The following is a 24,633-nucleotide window of genomic DNA, read 5'->3' on the forward strand; positions in this document are numbered from 1 at the left end:
AATTGAGTTCATTCATTGTGAATCGTTATCCTGCTGGAAGATCCAATGACAACCCAGCTTTAGTTTCCTGGCAGAGGCAACCGGACTTTGATTTAAAATATCTTGGTATTTCATGGAGTCCATGATGTTATGTATCTTAATAAGGTTTCCAGGGCCTTTGGAGGAAAAACATCCCCAAAACATCACAGAACCTCCACCATATTTTACAGTTGGGATCAGGTTCTTTTCGTTACAGCCATCCATCTTTTTACGCCAAACCCAGATTGAGTGTTTATTGCCAAAAAGCTCCATTTTTGTTACATCAGACCATAGAACACAGTGCCAATCAAAGTTGTAGTAGTGTTTCACAAACTTCAGGTGCTTACATTTGTGGTTAACTGACAGAAGAGGCTTTTTTTTCTGGCGTACCTTCCAAATAATCTGTTGGCATGGAGGTGGAGTCTGATGGTGGTTTTGGAGACTTGGGATCCCCAAGATTTGACTTTTTCTTGTAATTCAACAGTGATCCTTGAGGATATTTTATGCCTCTCTTACCATCCTCCTTACTGTACATGGGGGCAAAATAAACCTGGCTCCTCTTCCAGGCAAGTTTGTAACAATTCCAGTTGGTGTCCATTTTTTTTAATTATTGCCCTATCAGTAGAAATGGACATTTTCAGGTGAGTAGCTATTTTTTATAACCATTCCCTGACTTATGAAGGTCAACACACTTCTCCCTCATTTGGTTTGTGTTCTTTTTCCTTTCCCATGTTGATGGATGACTAAGGGAATTTGGCCTCTGTGTCACCTCATATTTGTCCCCCAGTTAATCAGGAAATCATTGATTACAGCTTGAAAGTTCCCACACACTCCAATCAACTGAAAAAATGTAAAATTTAAATGGAAAACATGCTTCAGTTATGGGCAGCACGGTGGTGTAGTGGTTAGTACTGTTGCCTCGCAGCAAGAAGGTCCTGGGTTTGAGGCCGGCGAGGGCCTTTCTGTGTGGAGTTTGCATGTTCTGCCCGTGTCTGCATGGGTTTCCTCCGGGTGCTCCGGTTTCCCCTGCAACCCAAAGACATGCAGGTTAGGTTAATTGGTGACTCTAAATTGACCGTAGGTGTGAATGTGAGTGTGAATGGTTGTTTGTCTCTGTGTCAGCTCTGCAATAACCTGGCGACTTGTCCAGGGTGTACCCCGCCTCTCGCCCATAGTCAGCTGGGATAGACTCCAGCTTGCCTGCAAGCCTGTAGGACAGGATAAGCGTCTACAGATAATGGATGGATGGATGCTTCAGTTACATTGTGTTCACTATCATTTCCAGGGGTGCCAGTAATAATGGCACATTTATTTTTGTTGAAAATATTTTTTTTTCTTGATGAGAGATTTATTTTTCTCTGAATAAATTTATTTCAATCAAAGGTTGTATTTTTCTCATTTTTTTTCAGTGTGAGATGAAACTACTTTACCAAAAGGTGGATTTTTTCTTACCCTTTTTACTAATCTTTACAAATGGTGCCAATAATCGTGGAGGGCACTGTAAATATATAACTGTGAGGATAATTAATAATAAAACAGTAGAAAAACATACAATATAATAGTATATAAAAACTGTGTTCGCTTGTTTTTATCTGTTTTGATTTCTTAAAAAAAAGTAATATATTTAGGGGAGGGCAGCACGGTGATGTAGTGGTTAGCGCTGTCACCTCACAGCAAGAAGGTCCTGGGTTCGAGCCCCGTGGCCGGAGAGGGCCTTTCTGTGTGGAGTTCGCATGTTCTCCCCGTGTCTGCATGGGTTTCCTCTGGGTGCTCCGGTTTCCCCCACAGTCCAAAGACATGCAGGTTAGGTTAACTGGTGGCTCTAAATTGACCGTAGGTGTGAATGTGAGTGTGAATGGTTGTCTGTGTCTATGTCTATGTGTCAGCCCTGTGATGACCTGGCGACTTGTCCAGGGTGTACCCCGCCTTTCGCCCATAGTCAGCTGGGATAGGCTCCAGCTTGCCTGCGACCCTGTAGAACAGGATAAAGCGGCTAGAGATAATGAGATGAGATGAGATATTTACTGGTAGAAATTCTCTGATGGCTGTGGTCTGGAAACTGCCTCTGAAACTACATGGCGAGAGCTTACTGATACTTACTGGTAGGCCTAAATTTTAATTCTAGAATTGTTTTGAGTTTCCTCATCATATGATAGCAGTATAACTGATTAAACACTGATTCTTTAGAAAAATAGACCAAGTCAAGCTTACAATGATCCCATAACTATCACTCTCTTCTTCTGTTGTTTTCCACCATATGGGTACAATAGCATTCATAAATTTCAAGTGCATTGCTGGTCCTCTGTGGCTCTGGGCACCATCTTGATTATAGAAGATGGATTGAAGATCATTAAATAGCTATTATAGCAGCGTGGAGTCTTAGGACATAACAGTAATGAAGTGCAATGTTAGGGATCGATGGGTCTGTAGCTGCCCTAGTTTTCCACTTCAGTATTATGTAATAATGTGCATTGGTAATGCTATGTACATAATAGAGTGGATTAAACTAGCAATTGAACTTTGCCATCATGTTGATCCAAATTATGAACTAAAGCATGGGTTATGTAACAAATCCATTTTTATTCATCTTTTTAGTTTTCTGATAGATGGCTGTCAAATTATTATTGGAAAATGGGTTGCATTTGAAAAATCAGGTGGTATGTAGCAAGAAACTGTATTTCCTTTTTCATAAGGGACTATGAAATCTGAAAAAGTTTTGGTACCAGTTTCAGCTGAATAATCAGTGCCAATTTGACATAGCCCAATGATCCAGTTTATGATTTTACTCAACATGAAAAGGTTCAATACAATGGATAATACATTAACAATGCATATAATTACAACTCTGATTCCAAAAAAGTTGGGACATTGTAAAATGTAAATAAAAACAATGAAATAATTTTCAAATCCTTTTTTGACATATATTCCATTGAATACAATACAAAGACAAGATGTTTAATGTTAAAACCGATACACTTTATTATTTTTTTTGTAAATATACACTTATTCTGAAATTGATGTCTGCAACATCTTCCAGAAACTTTGGGACAGGGCAACAAAAGACTGGGAAAATTGTGGAATGGTCAAAAAACATGAACATTTGGAACATTCTACAGGTAAACAGGTTAACAGGTAATTGGAAAGTCTCAGTCGTTCACAAGCAAGCATGGGGCGAGGTTCACCACTTTGTGAAAAACTGCATAGGCAAATAGTCCAACAGTTTAAGAACAATGTTTCGCAAAGTACAATTGCAAGGAACTTAGGAATTTCTCCATTGACAATGCATAATATCATCAAAAGATTCATAGAATCCAGGGAAATCTCTGCACGTAAGGGGCAAAGCCGGAAACCAACACTGAATGCCTGTGACCTTCGATCCCTTAGGTGGCACTGCATTAAAACCCAACATAATTCTATAAAGTACATTACGTCATGGGCTCGGGAATACTTTGGAAAAATGTTATCAGTAAACACAGTTCATAAATATAACGTGAAAGCCATAGATCAACGACAAACAGAAATGCCTCCAAATTTTCTGGGTCTGAGCTCATCTGAGATGGACTGATGAACAGTGTGCTGTGGTCTAATGAGTCCACATTTCAAATTGTTTCTGGGAATCATGGATGTTGTGTCCTCCAGGTTAAAGAGGAAAAGGACTATCCAGTTTGTTACAAGCACAAAGTTCAAAAGCCAGCATTTGTGATGGTATGAGGGTGTGTTAATGTCCATGGCATGGGTAACTTGCACATCTGTGAAGGCACCATTAATGCTGAAAGATACCGTACATACAGGTTGTGGAGCAACATATGCTGCCATCCAGGCAGTGTATTTTTCACGAGTGTCCCTGCTTGTTCCAGCAAGACAATGCCAAGCCACATTCTGCATGTGTTACAATAGCATAGTTTTGTAGTAAAAGAGTGTAGGTGCTAAACTGGCTGTCTGCCTCCCATTGAAAATGTGTGTTAAGAAGTGCAAAATATGACAATAGAGATCCTGGACTGTTGTGCAACTGAAGTTATATAGGAAGCAAGAAAGGGAAAGAATTTCACATTCAAAACCTCAACAATTAGCGTCCTCAGTTCCCAAACACTTAGTGTTAGCCAGAAGGAAGCCAAGAAGTCTTCATTTGTCGCACATACACTCAAGCACAGACTTAGAGCAGTGGGCAGCTATGCTACAGTGTCTGGGGAGCAGATGTGGGTTAGGTGTCCTTGCTCAAGGGCACTTCAGCCCAACCTTAGACCATGGCTGCCCCATGTTAACCTAACTGCATGTCTTTGAACTCCAGGGGAAGCCGGCGCACCCGGAGGATAGACACGGGGAGAACATGCAAACTTCACACAGTGAGGCCCCTGTTGGCCGCTGGACTCGAACCCAGAACCTTCTTGCTATGAGATGACAGTACTAACCACTACACCCTCGTGTCGCCCACAGTGAAAAGAAAAGTTGATGTAACACAGTGGTAAACATGCCCCTGTCCCGACTTTTTTGGAATGTGTTGCAAGCATCACATTCAGAACGAGTGTATATTTACAAAAAAAAAAAAGGTTTTCAGTTTCAACATCAAATATCTTGTCTTTGTATTGTATTCAGTTGAATATAGGTCAAAAAGAAGATGCAAATCATTGCATTCTGTTTTTATTTATGTTTTACAGTATCCTACCTTTTTGGATTCAGGGTTGTACAGCACACTACTGCATATCTGATCTAAACTGTTTCATTACATCTCATCTCAGCAGTGACTCCAGACTGATAGTTTGTGTAAACACAAATAATTAAGGGCAAATCCAATTTTATCATTACAGCCTGATAGCTAAGCATACTTACTTTAGACATGCACTGAGGCTGTGTATAGTGATTTGGCGTCACAAGTCTGCCTGTTGTGGCATTAGCTGGATGTAATGTTAGAATTGGACTTTCTAATACTGACATCCTGTTTGCTTGTACAATGGCTTGCAAAAATATTCACCCCCTTGGTATATATGCCAGTGAATACTTTCACAAGGCAATGTATATGAATGCTGCATGTTAGTAAGTGTACATGCTGGGTGACTAATACAAACAGTCAACAGCCACTTGTTTGCTGACCATGCTAAACTGTCTGTGCAGTTGGAACCTGATTTGTAATTGGAGAAGACAGGCACAGAGTACCCACACACACACACACACTGCACTCTGTACCTACTGTACCGACCCCACACAACCTATCATAAACAGTGTCATCACTGATATCAACAGATTGACCTAACTACCCATAATCACCCATTTTTAGAGAAGGTACGAACTGGACATAAAGACAATTATTAGTTGTTAGTCATACTGGTTCCTCCTTTCCGGTTTCATTGTTGGTGGTAAAGTTTCAGAACTGCTGAGCTGAATCTTACAAATCCTGGTTTGATTTCCAAAGCACTAATCTTCTACTTTAAAAAAAAAAAAAAAAAGATAAAATCAAAGAGCTTTTTAAATAATAAAAACCCACTGGTAGTGGAAAAGGACGTGGAAGGTTTGAAAGCTTTGAGTTCAGTTTCCTGAATATATACGGTAAGTGCCACCTCACAACCTAGAATATATTACCTTATCAAAAATATACCTTATACCTTTAAAATGTATATAAAGGGTGCAAGCCAAACGAGCAGTTGTGATTTCAACAGACAGGGTGACATACATGTTAGAGAACAGGGAAAAGTGGTCTAACCACAGATGACTGACCGCTTGTTTATTGGGCCAGCAGCACAAAAAGGGGAAAAAGAGGCAGGGAGAGAAACAGGAGCGTTTTGAAACCCACTTTCACTTCCTGAAGTGAGAGGCTATTTTGATACAGGTCGGCTGTTAGGCGGTGGTTTTGCTGAAAGAGGACTATGCTCTGGAGAAAAAGAATACACAGCGAAAGATGAAACAATGGTTTATTAGAACTGTCCCAAAGGGGAAATTATATGACTGTTTTAAATTCATCGTGTTCTAACCAGACACTAGAAGACTTTGAAAGACTCTGAAAAGACTTTTAAAAGACTAAAGTCTGACATCCTCTCGCATCTAGAGACAAGGTGTCGTTAGTCACAGGGTTATGCAGGCCTTACACCAAATATCTTTTCAAGCACTTATCTATGATTTTGCAAAAACTGGGGATCTTGCAGTGTCACTATTTACATGAGCTGAGACTAAACATAATATTAAACATGGTTGATTTTATCAGAAGTTCAAGACAAGAAAAAGACTGACTTAAGACAGCTATCCTTACCACCTTACACCAAATGATTGAGATGATGCATGCATCCCAAATCTCGCAAAACTCTCATGATTTTATTCCAACATTGGAAATTTGTCCATCACAATGAAATTGCTTGAAAAGTCGCTTGGTAAGCCCGGCATTACATTAATCATAAACTAGAAGACTTTGGAAAGACTTTTAACAGACTAAAGTCTGACACCCTCTCACATCGAAAGACCTGTGTCATTAGTCACAGACTATGATTATGCAAAGACTGGGGATCATGCAAGGTCACTATTTTCAAGACTGCAATTAGATTCCTTTTGAGAGATGTTCCTGTACCTGCTTGCTGCTTCCTGTTTGGGGCTGGAGATAGCTCATATATTGGTTGTTGACAATGTCCATGTCACTATTTGCATGAGCCAGGACTAAAAACTCATCATAATATTAAACACGGTTGATGTTATTAGACATCAAGACAAGAAAAAGACTGTCTTAAGAGAATTTGTATGCTGTAGCAATAATTTTCCTTCACTGACACTAAGGTGGGGCAGCAGTTAGCACTGTTGCCTCACAGCAAGAAGGTTCTGGGTTTGAGCCCAGTGGTTGGCAGTGGCCTTTCTGTGCAGAGTTTGCATGTTCTCTCCGTGTCTGCGTGGGTTTCCTCCGGGTGCTCCAGTTTCCCCCACAGTCCAAAGACATGCAGGTTAGGTTAATTGGTGGCTCTAAATTGACCGTAGGTGTGAATAGTTGTTTGTCTCTATGTGTCAGCCCTGTGATGACCTGGCGACTTGTCCAGGGTGTACCCCACCTCTCTTCCATCGTCAGCTGGGATAGGCTCCAGCTTGCCTGCGACCCTGCACAGGATAAGCGGTTACAGATAATGGATGGATGAAACTAAGGCCAAGTTTACATTAGACCGTATCTGTCTCGTTTTCTTCGCGGATGCACTGTCCGTTCACATTAAAACACCGGGAAACGGGAATCTGCCAGGGCCCACGTATTCAACCCAGTTTGTATCTGATCCGGTGCTGTGTAAACATTGAGGATACGCGGATACGCTGTGCTGAGCTCTAGCTGACGTCATCATTGGACAACGTCACTGTGACATCCACCTTCCTGATTCGCTGGCGTTGGTCATGTGACGCGACTGCTGAAAAACGGCGCAGACTTCCGCCTTGTATCACCTTTCATTAAAGAGTATAAAAGTATGAAAATACTGCAAATACTGATGCAAATACTGCCCATTGTGTAGTTATGATTGTCTTTAGGCTTGCCATCCTTCCACTTGCAAGTGGTAAGTGACTTGCGCATGCCCGATATGCACTGAGATCACACACACAGCGGCTCAGTCCCGAATCACTGCTCGTGCGCTTCACTCGCGCGCTGTGTGAGCTGCGCAGGGCCGGAGTGCGCACCCTCCAGAGGGCACTCGCTGTTCAGGGCGGAGTGATTTGGAGCGCAGGATGCCTGCGGAGCCGAGCCGCTGAGGAGAAATTTACACATTACATTTCAACTTACGTGCCGTCTAATTAGTCATGTGATTAGCGTATCCTTTCGTTTTTAAAAACGTTAATCTGATGATCCGCTGATACGGTCTAATGTAAACCCCACCTAAGGTGGGGTGGGGGTTCTACATGTACAGTATGAGTAGGCTAAAAAAAAATTGAGAGAGAAATTAGCTCTCAATTTTAGTCATAAAGCATAATTCATACAAGGTCAAATTAATTTCTCATCTATTATGTTTTTCAACTTGGTAAGATTCTTTCTGCATAATGGAATACTCTTAAAATTCCCAGATTCCTTTGCTGCAGAATCCCTGCTAGGTCATTCATGTATTATTCTCATGACTCACCCACTAAATAAATTCTATGATATTTTCCACAATATTATAACTAATTTCTTTAGGTACAAATATCTAGGTATAAAAAATTAACCTAAATATATTCCTGAGATCCCCAGCTTTCTTTTATCTTTCAGCATCAGCCCAAACATTTTTACATTATCTTTCATTTTGCAAGAGTGCAGTCCTGCAGAAATACTATTTCCTTTTTTCTATGTATTGAGAAAAGGGAAGAAAGACGTTGAAAAAAAATTGTATCAGATTCAGTTGTATTGCAGTATTATTCTTTGTAGATTATTTTTCCACGAGCAATTTTCCAGCAAATAGTTCCTTAAATGTCTGTTCGTAACAGAAAAAGAGCTCATTTAAAATGTTTAATCTACTCAAATCCTTTTAAATGAACTCAAAAGATCATTATGCTTTTATCAGATTCAAGCAGGCATTGCTCTCAATAATGGGCCTCTTTTATCAATTATTATACTAAAAGTTGTGTGTAAATGTTTGCATAAACCAAAGAATGATTTTCCGCTGGATTTACAAACATTTTTTAAATCCTAATTCTCTAAGTACTTATGTGTATGTGAAGCATCTAATTAGCATTTAGTGATGCCCACAAACTCCATAAAAGGTCAAGCTCACAGACGGATAGAAACACAAAATGCCTAGTAAACTGTCAAAGAAAAGGCAGAAAGGCAAAATGGAATTTATTTAATATTTCAGGAAAAAAAAAATCACACCAACTTTAAACATCCTTTCCCTTGCTCAACTGAACTCTTGAGAAACTTGAGGAGAAACCAAAGAACCAGTCACTGATTATCATCTCTGTGTTTCAACCACTTCACACAAGTTGTGATGTCCATCCATCCATCCATCCATCCATTATCTATACTGCTTATCTATCAGGGTTGTGGGGGAAGCTGGAGCCAATCCCAGCTGATTTCAGGGGAAAGGCAGGGTTCACTCTGGGCAGGTCACCAACCTATCATAGGGCTAATACAGAGACCAACAACTGTTCACACTCACATTCAATTTCGAGTAGCCAGTTGACTTAATCCGCATGTCTTTGGACTGTGTGAGGAAACCGGAACATCCAGAGGAAACCCACACACAGGGAGGACACTGTGGGTAGCACTGTAACCCAGCAACAAATTTCTTGTATGTACAAGAATACTTAGCCAATCAAACTGATTCCTACAAGCATGACCCTTATCTTCCATCAGCTGAGGCATTTATTTATAGCTTATGGCTATGCACAGACAGACCAGGCCATCCTCTGTTTATACAGAAGCACTTTTCTCAATATAACTGAAGGGCTGACTTTATTTGTTTTGGGTTGTGTTGGCTAGTTTTCTTTATTTTTCATATTCTTTATTTAATGCCAATGATATAAAATTTCACAAAGTTTTCTCAATGGTACTCTTAGTTTCTGACTTGCATTGTTTGATAAAGACTGCAAATCACTTTGTTGAATGCTGCTAACATCTCATCTCATTATCTCTAGCCGCTTTATCCTGTTCTACAGGGTCGCAGGCAAGCTGGAGCCTATCCCAGCTGACTACGGGCGAAAGGCGGGGTACGGCCTGGACAAGTCGCCAGGTCATCACAGGGCTGACACATACACACCCTTTTTTTCACACCCTTTTTCCACCAAATCAGTTCCAGGGCTGGTTCGGGGCCAGTGCTGGTTCACAACTCATTCAACTTGCGAGCCAGCTGAGAACCAGTTTGCTTTTCCATAGCTCACGGTGCTAAGGGAAGCCATGTCATTACGTCGCTGTATACGTCAGTTATGTCGCTACATTTGCATAAACCTTGGCGCGAATATTGAAGCAAAAACAACACGGAAGAAGCAGCAGCAGCAGCAACAACAATAATAATAATAATAGATGACTTCGCACAGCTGCTGCTTCTCGTCGCTTAAAAATGGCGACCTTTCGCGGTCTTGTTGTTAACAACTTCACCCCCTGCTGACGTAAGCGGTTCTTTCCTCTGGCCCAGCAGAGAGTTGGTGCTAGCCTGGAACCGGTTTTTCTGGCCCCAGAGCCAGTTCTTTGTCAGTGGAAACAGAAAACCCAGTTCCAAACTAAGCACTGGCCCTGAACCAGCTTTGGTGGAAAAGGGGCAATAGACACACTCACACCTACGGTCAACCAGTTAACCTAACCTGCATGTCTTTGGACTGTGGGGGAAACCGGAGCACCCGGAGGAAACCCACGCGGAGAACATGCAAACTCCGCACAGAAAGGCCCTCGCCGGCCCCGGGGCTCGAACCCAGGACCTTCTTGCTGTGAGGCGACAGCGCTAACCACTACACCACCGTGCTGCCCTACGAGTGGTGTATTTCCCAGTAAACTACTGGTCTGCACTGCACACTGCGCCATTGTGGAGTAAACGAGTCAACTGAAACACACAGCTGATGTGGATTTTCCAAACACGATCTTGTGTTTCACAACCCACGACCACTGACCCACACGCCCTCGTGTCTTTAAAACCCACTTGTCGCCTGTCGAGCTTTGCATCTGTTCGACATTTAAAGTAAAAGGCGACAGACAGAGCGCTTTGCTGTTTCCGGCCGGAGGATGAACCGCTTTGTGTCGCTTCGGGGCGTCTCGAGCACTTCCTGGATTTGAGAGCCGCCTGCGCGCGCCCAGTCCCATCACTGCCAGCGCGCGCCGGGACCTTTCCTCTGTCTGTCTGTCTGTCTGTCACGCGCCGTTTAGTTCACCGCACGCGCCCAGAAACGCGGTCATTTTATGTATTTATAGCAGTGATCTGAATGAGACGCGCGCTTGGAGATTCCGTTATCCGCTCCGCGCTTAGGTCTGTTCGGGACGGCAGGTCATTCTAACAGGTGGGAAGCGATTTCAGGTGGAGCTCAGCTCAGCTCAGGGAAGGAGGGAGGAAAGGAGGGGGGTACTGTATATGATACTCGCTTTGTTTTGCCAAACAGACGTCCAACAAAAGACTTTACTGTCTTGTTTGTTTGTTTGTTTGTTTGTTTTCCCCGCTTGGTCATTTTGTCCCGGTGCAACCGAGCATTTCGTGCTCGAGCTTGAGAATCTGGGTTGCAGAATACAGGTGGGCGAGACAGACAGACATTTTTTATATATACATATATATATATATATATATATATATATATATATATATATATATAGTAGCTTATGCTTTTTTTTTTTTTTGGACTGGTAGGAAAGCAGCCCCCTCCTTTTTGTTCCTCTGAGAGAAAACGGCACCGATATTTTGTTCCGTTTTCCCCCTTTGGGACAGAAGAAACGGCTCAGCAAACAGGTGCGAGGACGGACGGACGCCCGCGCGCGCGCTCACTCACTCACTCATTGTTTAACCGGGATCCACCGATCAGCTGAATCTAAAGGTCCGCGTGCGCTAACGAGCTCGGTATTTCTCACTCACGAGGACAGAAAGTCGGGAGCGTGACGTGTTTAGAAATAGCTCATTCTCAAAGTCTTACGATTCGGAGGAGGGGAAAAAAAGGAGGGTTTAGGACAGAGAGAGAGAGAGAGAGAGAGAGAGAGGGATGTCAGGCAGGAAGCACAACGCAGATTCCTTGAAACGGAGCCCGGTACCGGTACCGTCCGAAACAGAAATGTATGGTGGATTTCAGGACTGGTGCCTCCGGACTTACGGAGATTCAGCCAAGACAAAGACTGTGACCCGACGCAAATACGACAAAATCCTCCAGGCGCTGTCTCTGGGGGAGGACTCGGACACCTATACGGACACCAGCCACGTGATAAACGCCAAATTTAAGTTCTGGGTGAAATCCAAAGGCTTCCAAGTTGGGACCGGAGACCGGAATGGAAAACCCGACAGACCCGTGCTGTACGTCCCTATAAAGGCAACGGTTAGTAAGCCACGAGTGTTTCTTTTCTTCCCGTCTCTCATCTTGCTTTAGGACTGTGTGCGTAATAGCCTTAGCGCATTTGCTTATGCAAATCTGTTCGCAGCCGGCAGTGCGCAGGCACACGCGCACCTTTTTTTTTTTTTTCCCAGTAAAGCATCAGCTCATCAAAACCAGGTCCAGTACGCTTGAGTGATTTCCTTCTAGTCCTCTGACACCCGGTTCTGCTAAAACGTTGATGCACTTAATCAGGTGGACTGCTGTATGCTTACTGACAGGTGGGATTGAACTTCTTTCCCTCAATTAAGTATTCCAAACCATCCTGGAGTAGGATCCCATCCCGTCCTGCACACTGGAGTGGAGTGTTTTCCCTGCTCTACGACCCACCCAGGAAGTGCTGCTAATTAGCTGACTACTTGGTTCAGGTGTGCTGGAGCAGAAAAACAGCCGACTTGAATGTGCAGGACAAGAGAAAGTTGACAAATGACTATTTCCATTGTCCATCCATCCATCCATCCATCCATCCATCCATTATCTGTAGCCGCTTTATCCTGTTCTACAGGGTCGTAGGCGAGCTGGAGCCTATCGGAGCTGACTATGGGCGAGAGGCGGGGTACACCCTGGACTGGACAAGTCGCCAGGTCATCACAGGGCCGATATATAGACACAAACAACCATTCGCACTCACATTCACACCTACAGTCAATTTAGAGTCACCAGTTAACCTAACCTGCATGTCTTTGGACTGTAGGGGAAACCGGAGGAAACCCACACAGACATGGCGAGAACATGCAAAGTCTACACAGAAAGGCCTTCGCCAGCCACTGTTTTGCCATCCTGTATTAATGCCAGAAGGCACTCGGATTTATTCCACAAGTTTCAAGTGCAAACATTGAAACATAGTTTGTAGAGAATAATATAATCAACTATGGGGCAGCACAGTGATGTCGCTTCACAGCAAGAAGGTCTTGGGTTCAAGCCCAGTGGCTGGCAAGGGCCTTTCTGTGTAGACTTTGCATGTTCTCGCCATGTCTGTGTGGGTTTCCTCCGGTTTCCCCTACAGTCCAAAGACATGCAGGTTAGGTTAATTGGTGGCTCTAAATTGACCGTGAGTGTCAATGTGAGTGTGAATGGTTGTCTGTGTCTATGTGTCAGCCCTGCGATGACCTGGCGACTTGTCCAGTCCAGGGTGTACCCCGCCTCTCATCCATAGTCAGCTGGGATAGGCTCCAGCTCGCCTGCGACCCTGTAGAACAGGATAAGTGGCTACAGATGGGTGGATAATCAACAATGGAAATAGTCATTTGTAGAGAATAAAAATGGTAGTGCGCACTATTTCGGATATTTGTTATTAAAACACCCTCCCAGGTATCCACTTCACTGCTGTATTATTTAGTAAGCTACATCGAATATTACCCTCCAAACGAATTGACATTAATTCCCGATGAATAAAACAGTCTGAAGAGAAGCACTGTCCCGCCGCGGGATCGCGCTCCGAGTACACGTCCGTGTATGAGCGTGCGCGCCCAGTTTTTTAGCCTCAGTCCGAGTCATTAGCCTAAACTATGATTAACTAACCTCGACTTACATGGCTGAAATGTATTCAAATCGTCCTGTAGACAATTTAATGCATAGCATCCATAGAAATAGGCCTATGCTTAATTACCTTCCTGCAGAATTTAGCATCAGCCCTAATGTCCTTCACGTGCTCCAAGTAATCAGTGTTTACAGAAGACTTTGCTCTGCTGCATCAGGTGCAGATTGGGACTAAACTCTGCAGGTGAGAACAGTCCACAAAACTCATCCCCATCCAGTTTTAAGTCATTTATTGCATTTCTTATGTAATCATGTTCGTACAAATACAAACTGACTTGGCTTGTGTATTTTGTGATACATAATTTCCAGAATTATTGTCTAATTTTCAGAAATAATACTTAGGAGTGTTGATTAAGAAAATGCTGTTTGTCAAGCAGAATGACGAATGTGTTGATCTCTAAGACGTTAGTGCAGTTAAAAAAAAAAAAAGCCCAAACACACCTGCTGGGCAGATATTTGACTCCCCTTTCCAAAACGTTATTGTGTGTGTGTGTGTGTGTGCATGCATGGGTGTGAGGAGGCTGGCGCATCAGACCACCGCAAGAGACACTATGGACAGTTCAAACAGAAATTCATCTTAGTTCAGAGTATGGATCTTTTTTGCTCCTGCTGTACCCCCGATGATGAAGTGGCTGCCCCAGATTCATCCAGCTTATTCAGAAACCATTCTTTCTCTTCTCTCCTGCTCCCTCTGTTCCTTTTCATCCCCCTTTCTTCACTCTCCAATTGACTTCAATTAGGCCCCTTGGAGAGAGCTGAAAGGTTTGATTTTTGGCTGATGGTAGGGCTGATGAATGGGAGATTATACCACACAAAGGGGCAGGCTTGTCACTGCTTATTACTGCTGTTGCACACATGTAGCAGGCAAACCTCTTGCTGCTTGATTGGCAGTTCAGGGTCATTTTTGGATTGTGCAGTGCTGTGTATAGTGAAGATATAATGCTTTGTATTGATCTAAACACCCTCACCTATGGGGTCATTCAAACGATCTTAGTAGAAGAGCTGCCCGACTGCACACTCAACAAAAGTGTCAGGTGTCTTTTCCAAATTAAGAAAAGACCATTGTCTCATGTTAGCGGTCGGCAATACGGCAAACGTGCAGTTTTCTTCGGGTGCTAACATGCTGGTAAAAATGAGAACAGCATCTAATCTACTGTGTCCTATATTCCTAAACTGTACACAGTTTACTTGCTGTATATATTCAGTACCTGAAATAAAACCCGAACATTTTTTCGCCAAATGGAAACGATGACGTAGCAATTTACATAATTGACCTGCTCAAGAAGAGTCTTTGAAACAACAGCTCATTTTAAAATGTAAACATTTTTGCTCTTAATTTGTGTGATGTGGCTTTACCTCTTCCACTGTGTAGACGGGCTGCGATTGCTGGGTGCAAAACAAATCTGTACTGCGTTCCAGACTTAATTTTCAGCAGTTTTGGTAGATAATTCAGGCATTATATTAGACCTGCTTTAGTTTCTCAGTGTGAATATACAGTGCTGCTAGAGAGCTTTTTTTATTTTTGCATACATTTGACCTGAAATGTGATCACTTCTTCATCTAAGTTCTAAAACTATATAAAAAGAACCCAATTAAGCAAATGGTTCAAACCTTAATTTTTAGATTTATTTATTTAGCAAAATTATGTAACGTTAAATATCTTTGTCGGGAAAAAGTCTAAAAACCTTTGCTTTCAGGAACTCCAATTTGCATTGAGCTACAGAAGCCTATATGAGTCTATATGAAATATACAGATCATTATGCACAATTTATCAAACTTTCAGCATAAAAAACGAATGAACCATGCAACCTCCTTGGCTTAATTATAAGTACAAGACACCCCAAAAGACTCAATATATCACAAAAGCTACAAAATATCAGCATAATATGGAAATCTTTTAAGTTATTGTACGTATAGTATTGGAAATTCCCCTTACTGAACTCAGGATCTAATCAATACGATCACAGAAAACCTTTATAATGTCACCTCAGTGAAATTAAGTAACAGTTATTTGCTGAAGGCAAAGTGAATTATCGGTGAATAATAACTGAGATGAAGTCGGTTATTATTCACCAATATTCACTGAGCCTGATGAGACAGATAATTGTTTTAGTATAAATGTACAGATGATTATTTAAAAATAAGTAAATTTTTTATATATAATTAAAAAAAATTTTCCCCAAACTTTCAAAGTGGCATGCAAATGTAATGTACGCAGACTTGTGTCACTTATCTATGCTGAGTCACAAAAAATACTTTGTTTTGAAATGGATAAAATAAATCAAAACCCCACCTTACCTTTGAATCAGTTTAGACTAAACTTGGTAGCATCTTTAGTGATTTTAAGCAAAACGTTTTCTTTCATAATTTGTAATTCTTCCTCACTTACTGTGACAAAGTGATTGGCCGCCATTTTGCTGAGTTGCTTGAGGTGATTATTGAGAAATAGTTCAAATTTCTTGACCAATCAGGCCACGTGATTTTCTATAATCACCTCTGTATTAATACTAATAGTAGTATTATAATAGTACTACTAATAATACATGGTATAGTATAGTACTAATCATACTACTTGGGTGTAATCATTTTGCTATAAGCTGTTCACATTATCATGATGAAAATGTGTGAAATTATATTGAATGTTACGTAAACTAGTTGGACAGAAAACAGAATATTGTGCGATAGCATAGCTAGCAACATAGCCTAACAAACGTGTCTTACTAGACTTTATTACATGTAGAATATTATACTCATAAAGAGATGATATAGCTGCATACTTTTTATCTTTTGTGTGTTCCTTCTCTAATTGCATTATTCCAGTTAGTTAGAGGTAATCGATGCTCCGACTCCCCATCAGGCTTCTGGTGGATAGAGCTGAGGTCAACCTACCTCCCCATCTCATACTTTTGAGTGGGAGACCAGGAAGTAACGTGCCAAGCTCATAAACTAGAATTGGGGTGATACTCCAACAGGTTAATTGACCTACACAGTAACGTGATTTTCATTGATGTGACATGCAAATGAGAGACAGAAATTCGATCGCACAAATGTCACCATTCCAGGGTGTGTGATGGGTGTGTGTGTGTTTTTTTTTTTTAAATTTGATGCCACCCTGGATGGCTGTCCATGTCCCCCATACCTAAATCTGCCACTGCTTAAGGTCATTGTCTTGCATGACCCACAAACAATTTTCAGTTCACAGACACAGACCCTTGACAGTCTCCTGTAGAATTTGCTGGTACAATCCAAAATTCATAGGTCCATTGATAATGGTAAACTGTCTTTGACCCAAGGCATCAAAGCAGCCCCAAACCATGATACTGCCACCCCCATGCTTCATATTTGGGATAAGATTCTTCTGTTGAAACGCAATGTTTGGTTTTCACCAAGTATAACACTTTTTTTGGTTCAAATGAAAGTTACTTTTTGGATTCATCTGTCCACAGAACATTCTTCAATAGGCGTCTGGTTTATCCATGTGGTTTTGAGCACAGTGGCTTACTCTTTGCTGTCCTGTCCTGCACACCATTCATGTTCAGTGTTTGCCTGATGGTGTACTAATTAACACTGACACAACTCAATGCAAGAGTGACCTGAAGGTCAAATGTTATCCTGGGGTTCTTTGTGACTTCCTGTAATAATATTCACCTCACCTTTTGGAGCGATATTTTGTTGGATGATCACTCCTTGGGTGAGTAACAGTGGTGCTGAATAGCCTCCATGTGTAGATCATCTGCCTCACAGTGGATTGGTGAAGGCCAAACTCTTTAGAAATTTTTATTTATTTATTTAATTTATTTTCACCTTTTAAGCCTGATGAGCATTGACAACTCTTTCTGAGGTCTTCAGGAATCTCCTTTGATTTAGGCATGGCGTACTTCCATAAATCAGTGTTGTGAAGACCAGACTTTGATAGTGAAGGCCAAGTTTATGTTCTTGAAACATGGGAGAGCCTTCTAAAAAACCTCATAGCTCTATGCCATTCCATTGATTGAAACACCTTACTTCAGTTATCCCTTTTTAAAATGAGCTCCTATCCCTCGAGGTTCAAATACCTTTTTCAACAAGGAGATAATTTTGTATAATTTAATGTATATTTTTGCTCAATAAATGAATGTAAAAACTAGTGCTGTCAAAAATGTCGCGTTATTAACGCGTTAACTTGACTCAATTTTAACGGTGATAATTTTTTTATCGTGAGATTAACGCTTTGTGACATGATGCCACGCCCCCCACAGCCAGAGTCCTCTGCCCTCCCCTGAAGAGCCACGGTGCTCGGCTTAGGTTTCGTTTTCCCATCGGCGGCTCCAGCCCCACTTTGCAGTGGCTGTGACAAGACGTGTTATGCTCTGCAATAAAAAAAAACATTGGTACAACCAGTGTTCGAACTATGCCGATATTTTCGGGGGGGTCCCTTATTTTCCCTTGGGGGTGCTTGCGCTTGTCTGAGCGCGGCTCTCCATCGCGCGCTCACTTCGGATATGCAAATGCTTCCCGTTACACACGATTGCTATGTCAATAAACATCATTTTGCCAATATTTTAGAGACCCCCCAACATTTCCCAAATCATGTTTTCAAGGGATCTCATGTCTGTTTCAGGGGATCTCGGATCCCCCGTGTACCCCCGTAGTTCGAACGGTGAGCAAGCCCATTCACTCTTTTATGCTGATAAGAGAATTACAATGGTTTTTCATGTGACAAAAATGTGCGATTAAATTGCGATTAATCGCGAGTTAACTATGACAGTCGCGACATTAATCGCGATTAAATATTTTAATCGCTTGACAGCACTAGTAAAAACTGTTTTTGAGTCATTTTGTTTAATTGGGTTCTCTTTACGGTAGGTCAAGTTTGAGGTCTTTAGAGTCTGATCACATTTCTTGTCAAATTTATGCAGAAGTACAGAAACTTGTTCCTTTTGACTTGTAGGTGCTTTGGCCAAATCCCTTGAGTATTCGAAAGCTAAAGCCAACTACAGCACAAGGTTCTTGGGTTTAATTATTTGGGTAGACCTTTAAGGCTACAACAGAGTGTTTTCCTGTCAGATAGGATTTCATGTAGAACCTCTTTAGAAAGCTAAGAACCCATAAGTGTAGTTGGCAGTTATTATTAAAGCAGTAACATACTCCAACTTTTTGCATTGCCAGGAGTTTTAAGTTAAAAACAATAATGCTTAGGCTTGACAGACTGTGTGTGTGAGAGGGAGATTGCGAGAGAGATGGATGGGTGAGAGTGCACACTGATGATGACTACAATAATGAGATAATGATCGGTTTCAGCATACTCACTGTGTCATTATGGCTTACAAAACCAGAGCTGTTTCTCAGATGTGTGACACTGAAGCTGAGCAGATGCTTGGTGCTTCACCTGAGAGTCTCATTTCTTCTCTATATAGGGCCATATTTTGCATGTGATGCCTCTCAAGTCAGATAATTTCAACGTCTTTTTTTTAAATAGATGGCTGACACAACTCGTATTGAGTAGCTGTGAAGACCAAGTCAGTACCATGCATGAAATATGAACCATGCACACAGGTGGATCCAAGAAATCTTGTATGGGCTGTTGTTTAGTAATACATCAAATGTAGGGAGTTTTGAGGGGATTTTTAAGGACCCTATACTAGTACATCTCCAAAAATTAGAATATTGTGAAAAAGTTCAATATTTTCCATTAGTTATTTTAAGAACGTCTCATCTCATCTCATTATCTCTAGCCGCTTTATCCTTCTACAGGGTCACAGGCAAGCTGGAGCCTATCCCAGCTGACTACAGGCGAAAGGCGGGGTACACCCTGGACAAGTCGCCAGGTCATCACAGGGCTGACACATAGACACAGACAACCATTCACACTCACACCTACGGTCAATTTAGAGTCACCAGTTAACCTAACCTGCATGTCTTTGGACTGTGGGGGAAACCAGAGCACCCGGAGGAAACCCACGCGGACACGGGGAGAACATGCAAACTCCGCACAGAAAGGCCCTCGCCGGCCACGGGGCTCAAACCCGGACCTTCTTGCTGTGAGGCGACAGCGCTAACCACTACACCACCGTGCCGCCATTTTAAGAACGTGAAAATTTTATATATATTCAAGACTCATTACATGTAAATTAAAATGTTTTAAGCATTTGTCTATTTTAATTTTAATAATTATGGCCTACAGTGCAAAAAACAAAATGCACACACACGCCTCAATTTCATTTCAAGTTTGAGTAAATTACTATTCAAACAGTATAAATACCATGTATCTCTCGATTTAGTTCAATACACATAACCACAATCATGGGGAAGACTGCTGACTTGTCCAGAAGACAATCCTCGACACCCTCCACAAGGAGACGAAGCCGCAGAAGGTCATTGCTGAAACGGCTGGCTGGAAAAGGTGCACAAGCAACAGGGATGACCGCAGCCTTGAGAGAACCGTCAAGGAAAGTCGATTCAAGAACTTGGGAGAGCTTCACAAGCAGTGGACTGAGGCTGGTGTCAATGCATCAAGAGCCACCACGCACAGACGTCTTCAGGAAAGGGGCAACAACTGTTGCATCTCTAGTATCAAGCCACTCCTGAACCAGAGACTATGTCAGAAGCGTCTTACCTGGACTAAGGAGAGAAAGAACTGGATTGTTGCTCAGTAGTCTAAAGTCCTCTTTTCAGATGAAGGTAAATTTTGTATTTCATTTGGAATTCAAGGTCCTTGAGTCTGGAGGAAGCGTGAAGAGGTACAGAATTCAAGTTGTTTGAAGTCCAGTGTGAGGATTCTACAGTCTGTGTTGATTTGGGGTGCCATGTCATCTGCTGGTGTTGGTCCACTGTGTTTTATCAAGCCCAAAGTCAATGGAGCCGTCTACCAGGAGATTTTAGAGCACTTCATGCTTCCATCTGCTGACAAGCTTTATGGAGATGCTGATTTCCTTTTCCAGCAGGACGTATCACCTGCCCTCAGTGCCAGAACTACAAGCAAATGGTTTGCTGACCATGATATTACTGTGCTTGATTGGCCAGCCAACTCACCTCACCTGACCTGAACACCATAGAGACTTTATGCAGTATTGTCAAGAGGAAGATGAGAAACACCTGCCCCAAAAATACAGTAGAGCTGAAGGCCGCTATCAAAGCAACCTGGGCTTCAGTAACACCTCCGCAATGCCACAGGCTGATCGCCTCTATGCCACGCCGCATTGATGCAGTAATTCACGGTAAAGGAGCCCCAACCAAGTATTGAATGTATAAATTAACATACTTTTCAGAAGTCGGACATTTCTGTATTGTAAATCCTTTTTTGATTGATCTTAGGCAATATTCTAATAATTTCAAATGCTGGACTTCAGATTTTCATGAGCTATAAGCCATAATCATCAAAATTTAAAACAAAAAAAGGCTTGAAATATTTCACTTTGTATAATGAATATAGAATACAGTATATGAAGGTTTACCTTTTTGAATTAAATTATGAAAAAAAAAAACAGTTTTTCATGATCTTCTAATTTTTGAGATGCACTAGTAGGAGTATGACCTCAGGGTGGAAACTGAGGGAGAAAGAGATGACTAAAGACAAAAATGGGGCAAAGAAAGTGGAAGAAATTTTAACACTAGAGAGGCCCAGCTCAGGCAGGAAGCCGTCACATGAAGTTGACACCCGTGACTCTGTGGATGCTAATAATAGCCTCCTAACGTATCTTTGTTTCTTCTGTCCCTGTCTCTTTCTTTCTTCCCTCTTTCTCTTTGTGTCTTTTAGTGAAATTGATCTTAATGTTACATGCTGATGTATAAAAGGGCCAATGAAAGAAAAAAAACACAATAGAGGCTTTGAAGAAGAGAGATGATGACAGCACTACAGTATATTAAGCCTGATGGGTTTTACAATTAACATCGTGTACACTTAAGTCTGTATGCTGGACAGAGAAGTTTGCTGTGGTGTGCGTATATATTCTATAGCAGGGGTCATCACCTGGTTGACCCCAGTCCATATTCAGACCCAACCAGGCTGAGCAGACCGAACCAAGTACTTCATAAAGTATTGTAGCAGAGCTGATCGATAAATGCAAATCTAAACTGGCTGTTGTTCAGGAACTATATCGTGCGAAACATGGTCCAGCTCAGATTCTGTACCAGATCCTCTGTTGTGTTTTAGCCAACCACATGTATTTATGTAAATTATTTAGCTGAAGGCTAATCAGTTCAGATCAGAGACTATAGCGAAAGGGCTACAGTGGTGCTTGAAAGTTTGTGAACCCTTTAGAATTTTTTATATTTCTGCATAAATATGACCTAAAACATCATCAGATTTTCACACAAGTCCTAAAAGTAGATAAAGAGAATCCAGTTAAACAAATGAGACAAAAATATTATACTTGGTCATTTATTCATTGAGGAAAATGATCCAATATTACATATCTGTGAGTGGCAAAAGTATGTGAACCTCTAGGATTAGCAGTTCATTTGAAGGTGAAATTAGAGTCAGGTGTTTTCAATCAATGGGATGACAATCAGGTGTGAGTGGGCACCCTGTTTTATTTAAAGAACAGGGATCTATCAAAGCCTGATCTTCACAACACATGTTTGTGGAAGTGTATCATGGCACGAACAAAGGAGATTTCTGAGGACCTCAGAAAAAGCGTTGTTGATGCTCATCAGGCTGGAAAAGGTTATAAAACCATCTCTAAGGAATTTGGACTCCACCAATCCACAGTCAGACAGACTGTGTACAAATGGAGGAAATTCAAGACCATTGTTACCCTCCCCAGGAGTGGTCGACCAACAAAGGTCACTCCAAGAGCAAGGCGTGTAATAGTTGGCGAGGTCACAAAGGACCCCAGGGTAACTTCTAAGCAACTGAAGGCCTCTCTCACATTGGCTAATGTTAATGTTCATGAGTCCACCATCAGGAGAACACTGAACAGCAATGGTGTGCATGGCAAGGTTGCAAGGAGAAAGCCACTGCTCTCCACTGCTGCTCATCTGCAGTTTGCTAAAGATCATGTGGACAAGCCAGAAGGCTATTGGAAAAATGTTTTGTGGACGGATGAGACCAAAATAGAACTTTTTGGTTTAAATGAGAAGCGTTATGTTTGGGGAAAGGAAAACTCTGCATTCCAGCATAAGAACCTTATCCCGTCTGTGAAACATGGTGGTGGTAGTATCATTGTTTGGGCCTGTTTTTGCTGCATCTGGGCCAGGACGGCTTGCCATCATTGATGGAACAATGGATTCTGAATTATACCAGCGAATTCTAAAGGAAAATGTCAGGACATCTGTCCATAAACTGAATCTCAAGAGAAGGTGGGTCACGCAGCAAGACAACGACCCTAAGCAAACAAGTCGTTCTACCAAAGAATGGTTAAAGAAGAATAAAGTTAATGTTTTGGAATGGCCAAGTCAAAGTCCTGACCTTAATCTAATCAAAATGTTGTGGAAGGACCTGAATCGAGCAGTTCATGTGAGGAAACCCACCGACATCCCAGAGTTGAAGCTGTTCTGTACGGAAGAATGGGCTAAAATGGGGGTCACACCAGATACTGAAAGCAAAGGTTCACATACTTTTGTCACTCACAGATATGCAATATTGGCTCATTTTCCTCAATAAATAAATGACCAAGTATAATATATTTGTTTCATTTGCTGAACTGGGTTCTCTTTATCTACTTTTAGGACTTATGTGAAAATCTGATGTTGTTGTTTTAGGTCATATTTATGCAGAAATATAGAAAATTCTAAGGGATTCACAAACTTTCAAGCACCACTGTAGGTTCAAAATGGAAGAGTTTTCAGACTTTTTTTTCAACCCAATGTCAATAATAATCATTATTAAATGATTATTTAATCATTTAATAATGACGAAAGACAACTGGACAGTTCATGGTGCTGGTCCAAAGTGGTAATGTGAAGCACCACAGTAGAAAAAACATAGCCTCTTTAAACCATTTATTATATTATAGTCATTTTATGCATTAAACTGTCACTGTTGTCACCATTCAGTCATGCTTGCTGCTTAGTTTAAGTAAGACATTTTATGTAACTGGAGGTTTTACACTTTTTATTTGAATAGTCATGCTTTATATGTGTATTTGTCGATCACTTTATCAACTTATCATACTACAGCAATCCTCCTCGCACAACATAAATACCGCAAATTGGTTAAACTGGTCTAAGGATCCCTCACTAACATGCTCAGTCAGACTGTCAGATGGTTTGTGTGTGCGCGTGCGTGCGAGCAAGCAGGGTTGAGTGGAAGTCTTATCTCCTGTGTCTAAGGGTCTCTGTATCTATTGTCTTGTTTGCATGTATATTTAGCGTGTCCTATTCTATCAAATAGCACTACCGTTTATCAACATTATCAGCAATATTTTCTGTTTCCGGTATTCGGAAGAAATTCTGAGAAATGTATATAGACATCCTAAATATCTTTTGTCTCTGTTTCCTTTTACAGACATTTTATGTGAAATACCTGTATAATCCCCCATCCTCCAGTGTCTTTTCCCCTCAGGTGTTTGGGAAGTAAATGTTTGTGATACATGGATTTTTGGGAAAAGTTTTCATCAGTTCTTAAGCCAATGTCGTTGTCTTCTTCTTTTGCCAACACCTTATTATTCCCCTGGCTGGGGGTCGGTGGTCATGATCCTGCCCAATCTTTTCCGGATCATAGCATGAACTTGAAGCTCGAGTTTTGCGGCCGGATGCCCTTCCTGATGCCAACCCCTTTTAGTCACCTTTTACAACACGCAGAGGATACATTGGGCCTATTCTCACCCGGAACCCATACGGGTAACCATTCACACTCACACCTACGGTCAATTTAGAGTCACCAATTAACCTAACCTGCATATCTTTGGACTGTGGGGGAAACCAGAGCACCCGGAGGAAACCCACGTGGACACGGGGTGAACATGCAAACTCCACACAGAAAGGCCCTCACCGGCCACGGGGCTCGAACCCGGACCTTCTTGCTGTGAGGCGACAGCGCTAACCACTACACCACTGTGCCGCCCCAGTTCTTAAGCCAATGTAATTGTGTAAATTACTGTAACCTCAAAATCTGTAGAATTATTCAGAGATGGAAATCTGTGGTTGTCAACGTAACTCAAAGTTCATCACTGACCTTAGACTTT

General features: G+C 41.7%; 1 protein-coding gene across 2 annotated transcripts in view; it reads left to right on the top strand.

Annotated features, from left to right (window-relative positions):
• Positions 1-11,264: 11,264 nt before the first annotated feature.
• Positions 11,265-24,633, top strand: part of nol4lb (nucleolar protein 4-like b) — a 188,438-nt gene continuing 175,069 nt past the window's right edge. For both annotated transcript variants that reach the window (XM_060938055.1, XM_060938056.1), the window contains exon 1: positions 11,265-11,934. In XM_060938055.1, the coding sequence (XP_060794038.1) occupies positions 11,608-11,934 (327 nt within the window). In that variant the 5' untranslated portion in view covers positions 11,265-11,607. The remainder of the gene's footprint in view (positions 11,935-24,633) is intronic.

Source organism: Neoarius graeffei, chromosome 13 (assembly GCF_027579695.1).
Source record: "Neoarius graeffei isolate fNeoGra1 chromosome 13, fNeoGra1.pri, whole genome shotgun sequence".
Classification (NCBI taxonomy): domain Eukaryota; kingdom Metazoa; phylum Chordata; class Actinopteri; order Siluriformes; family Ariidae; genus Neoarius; species Neoarius graeffei.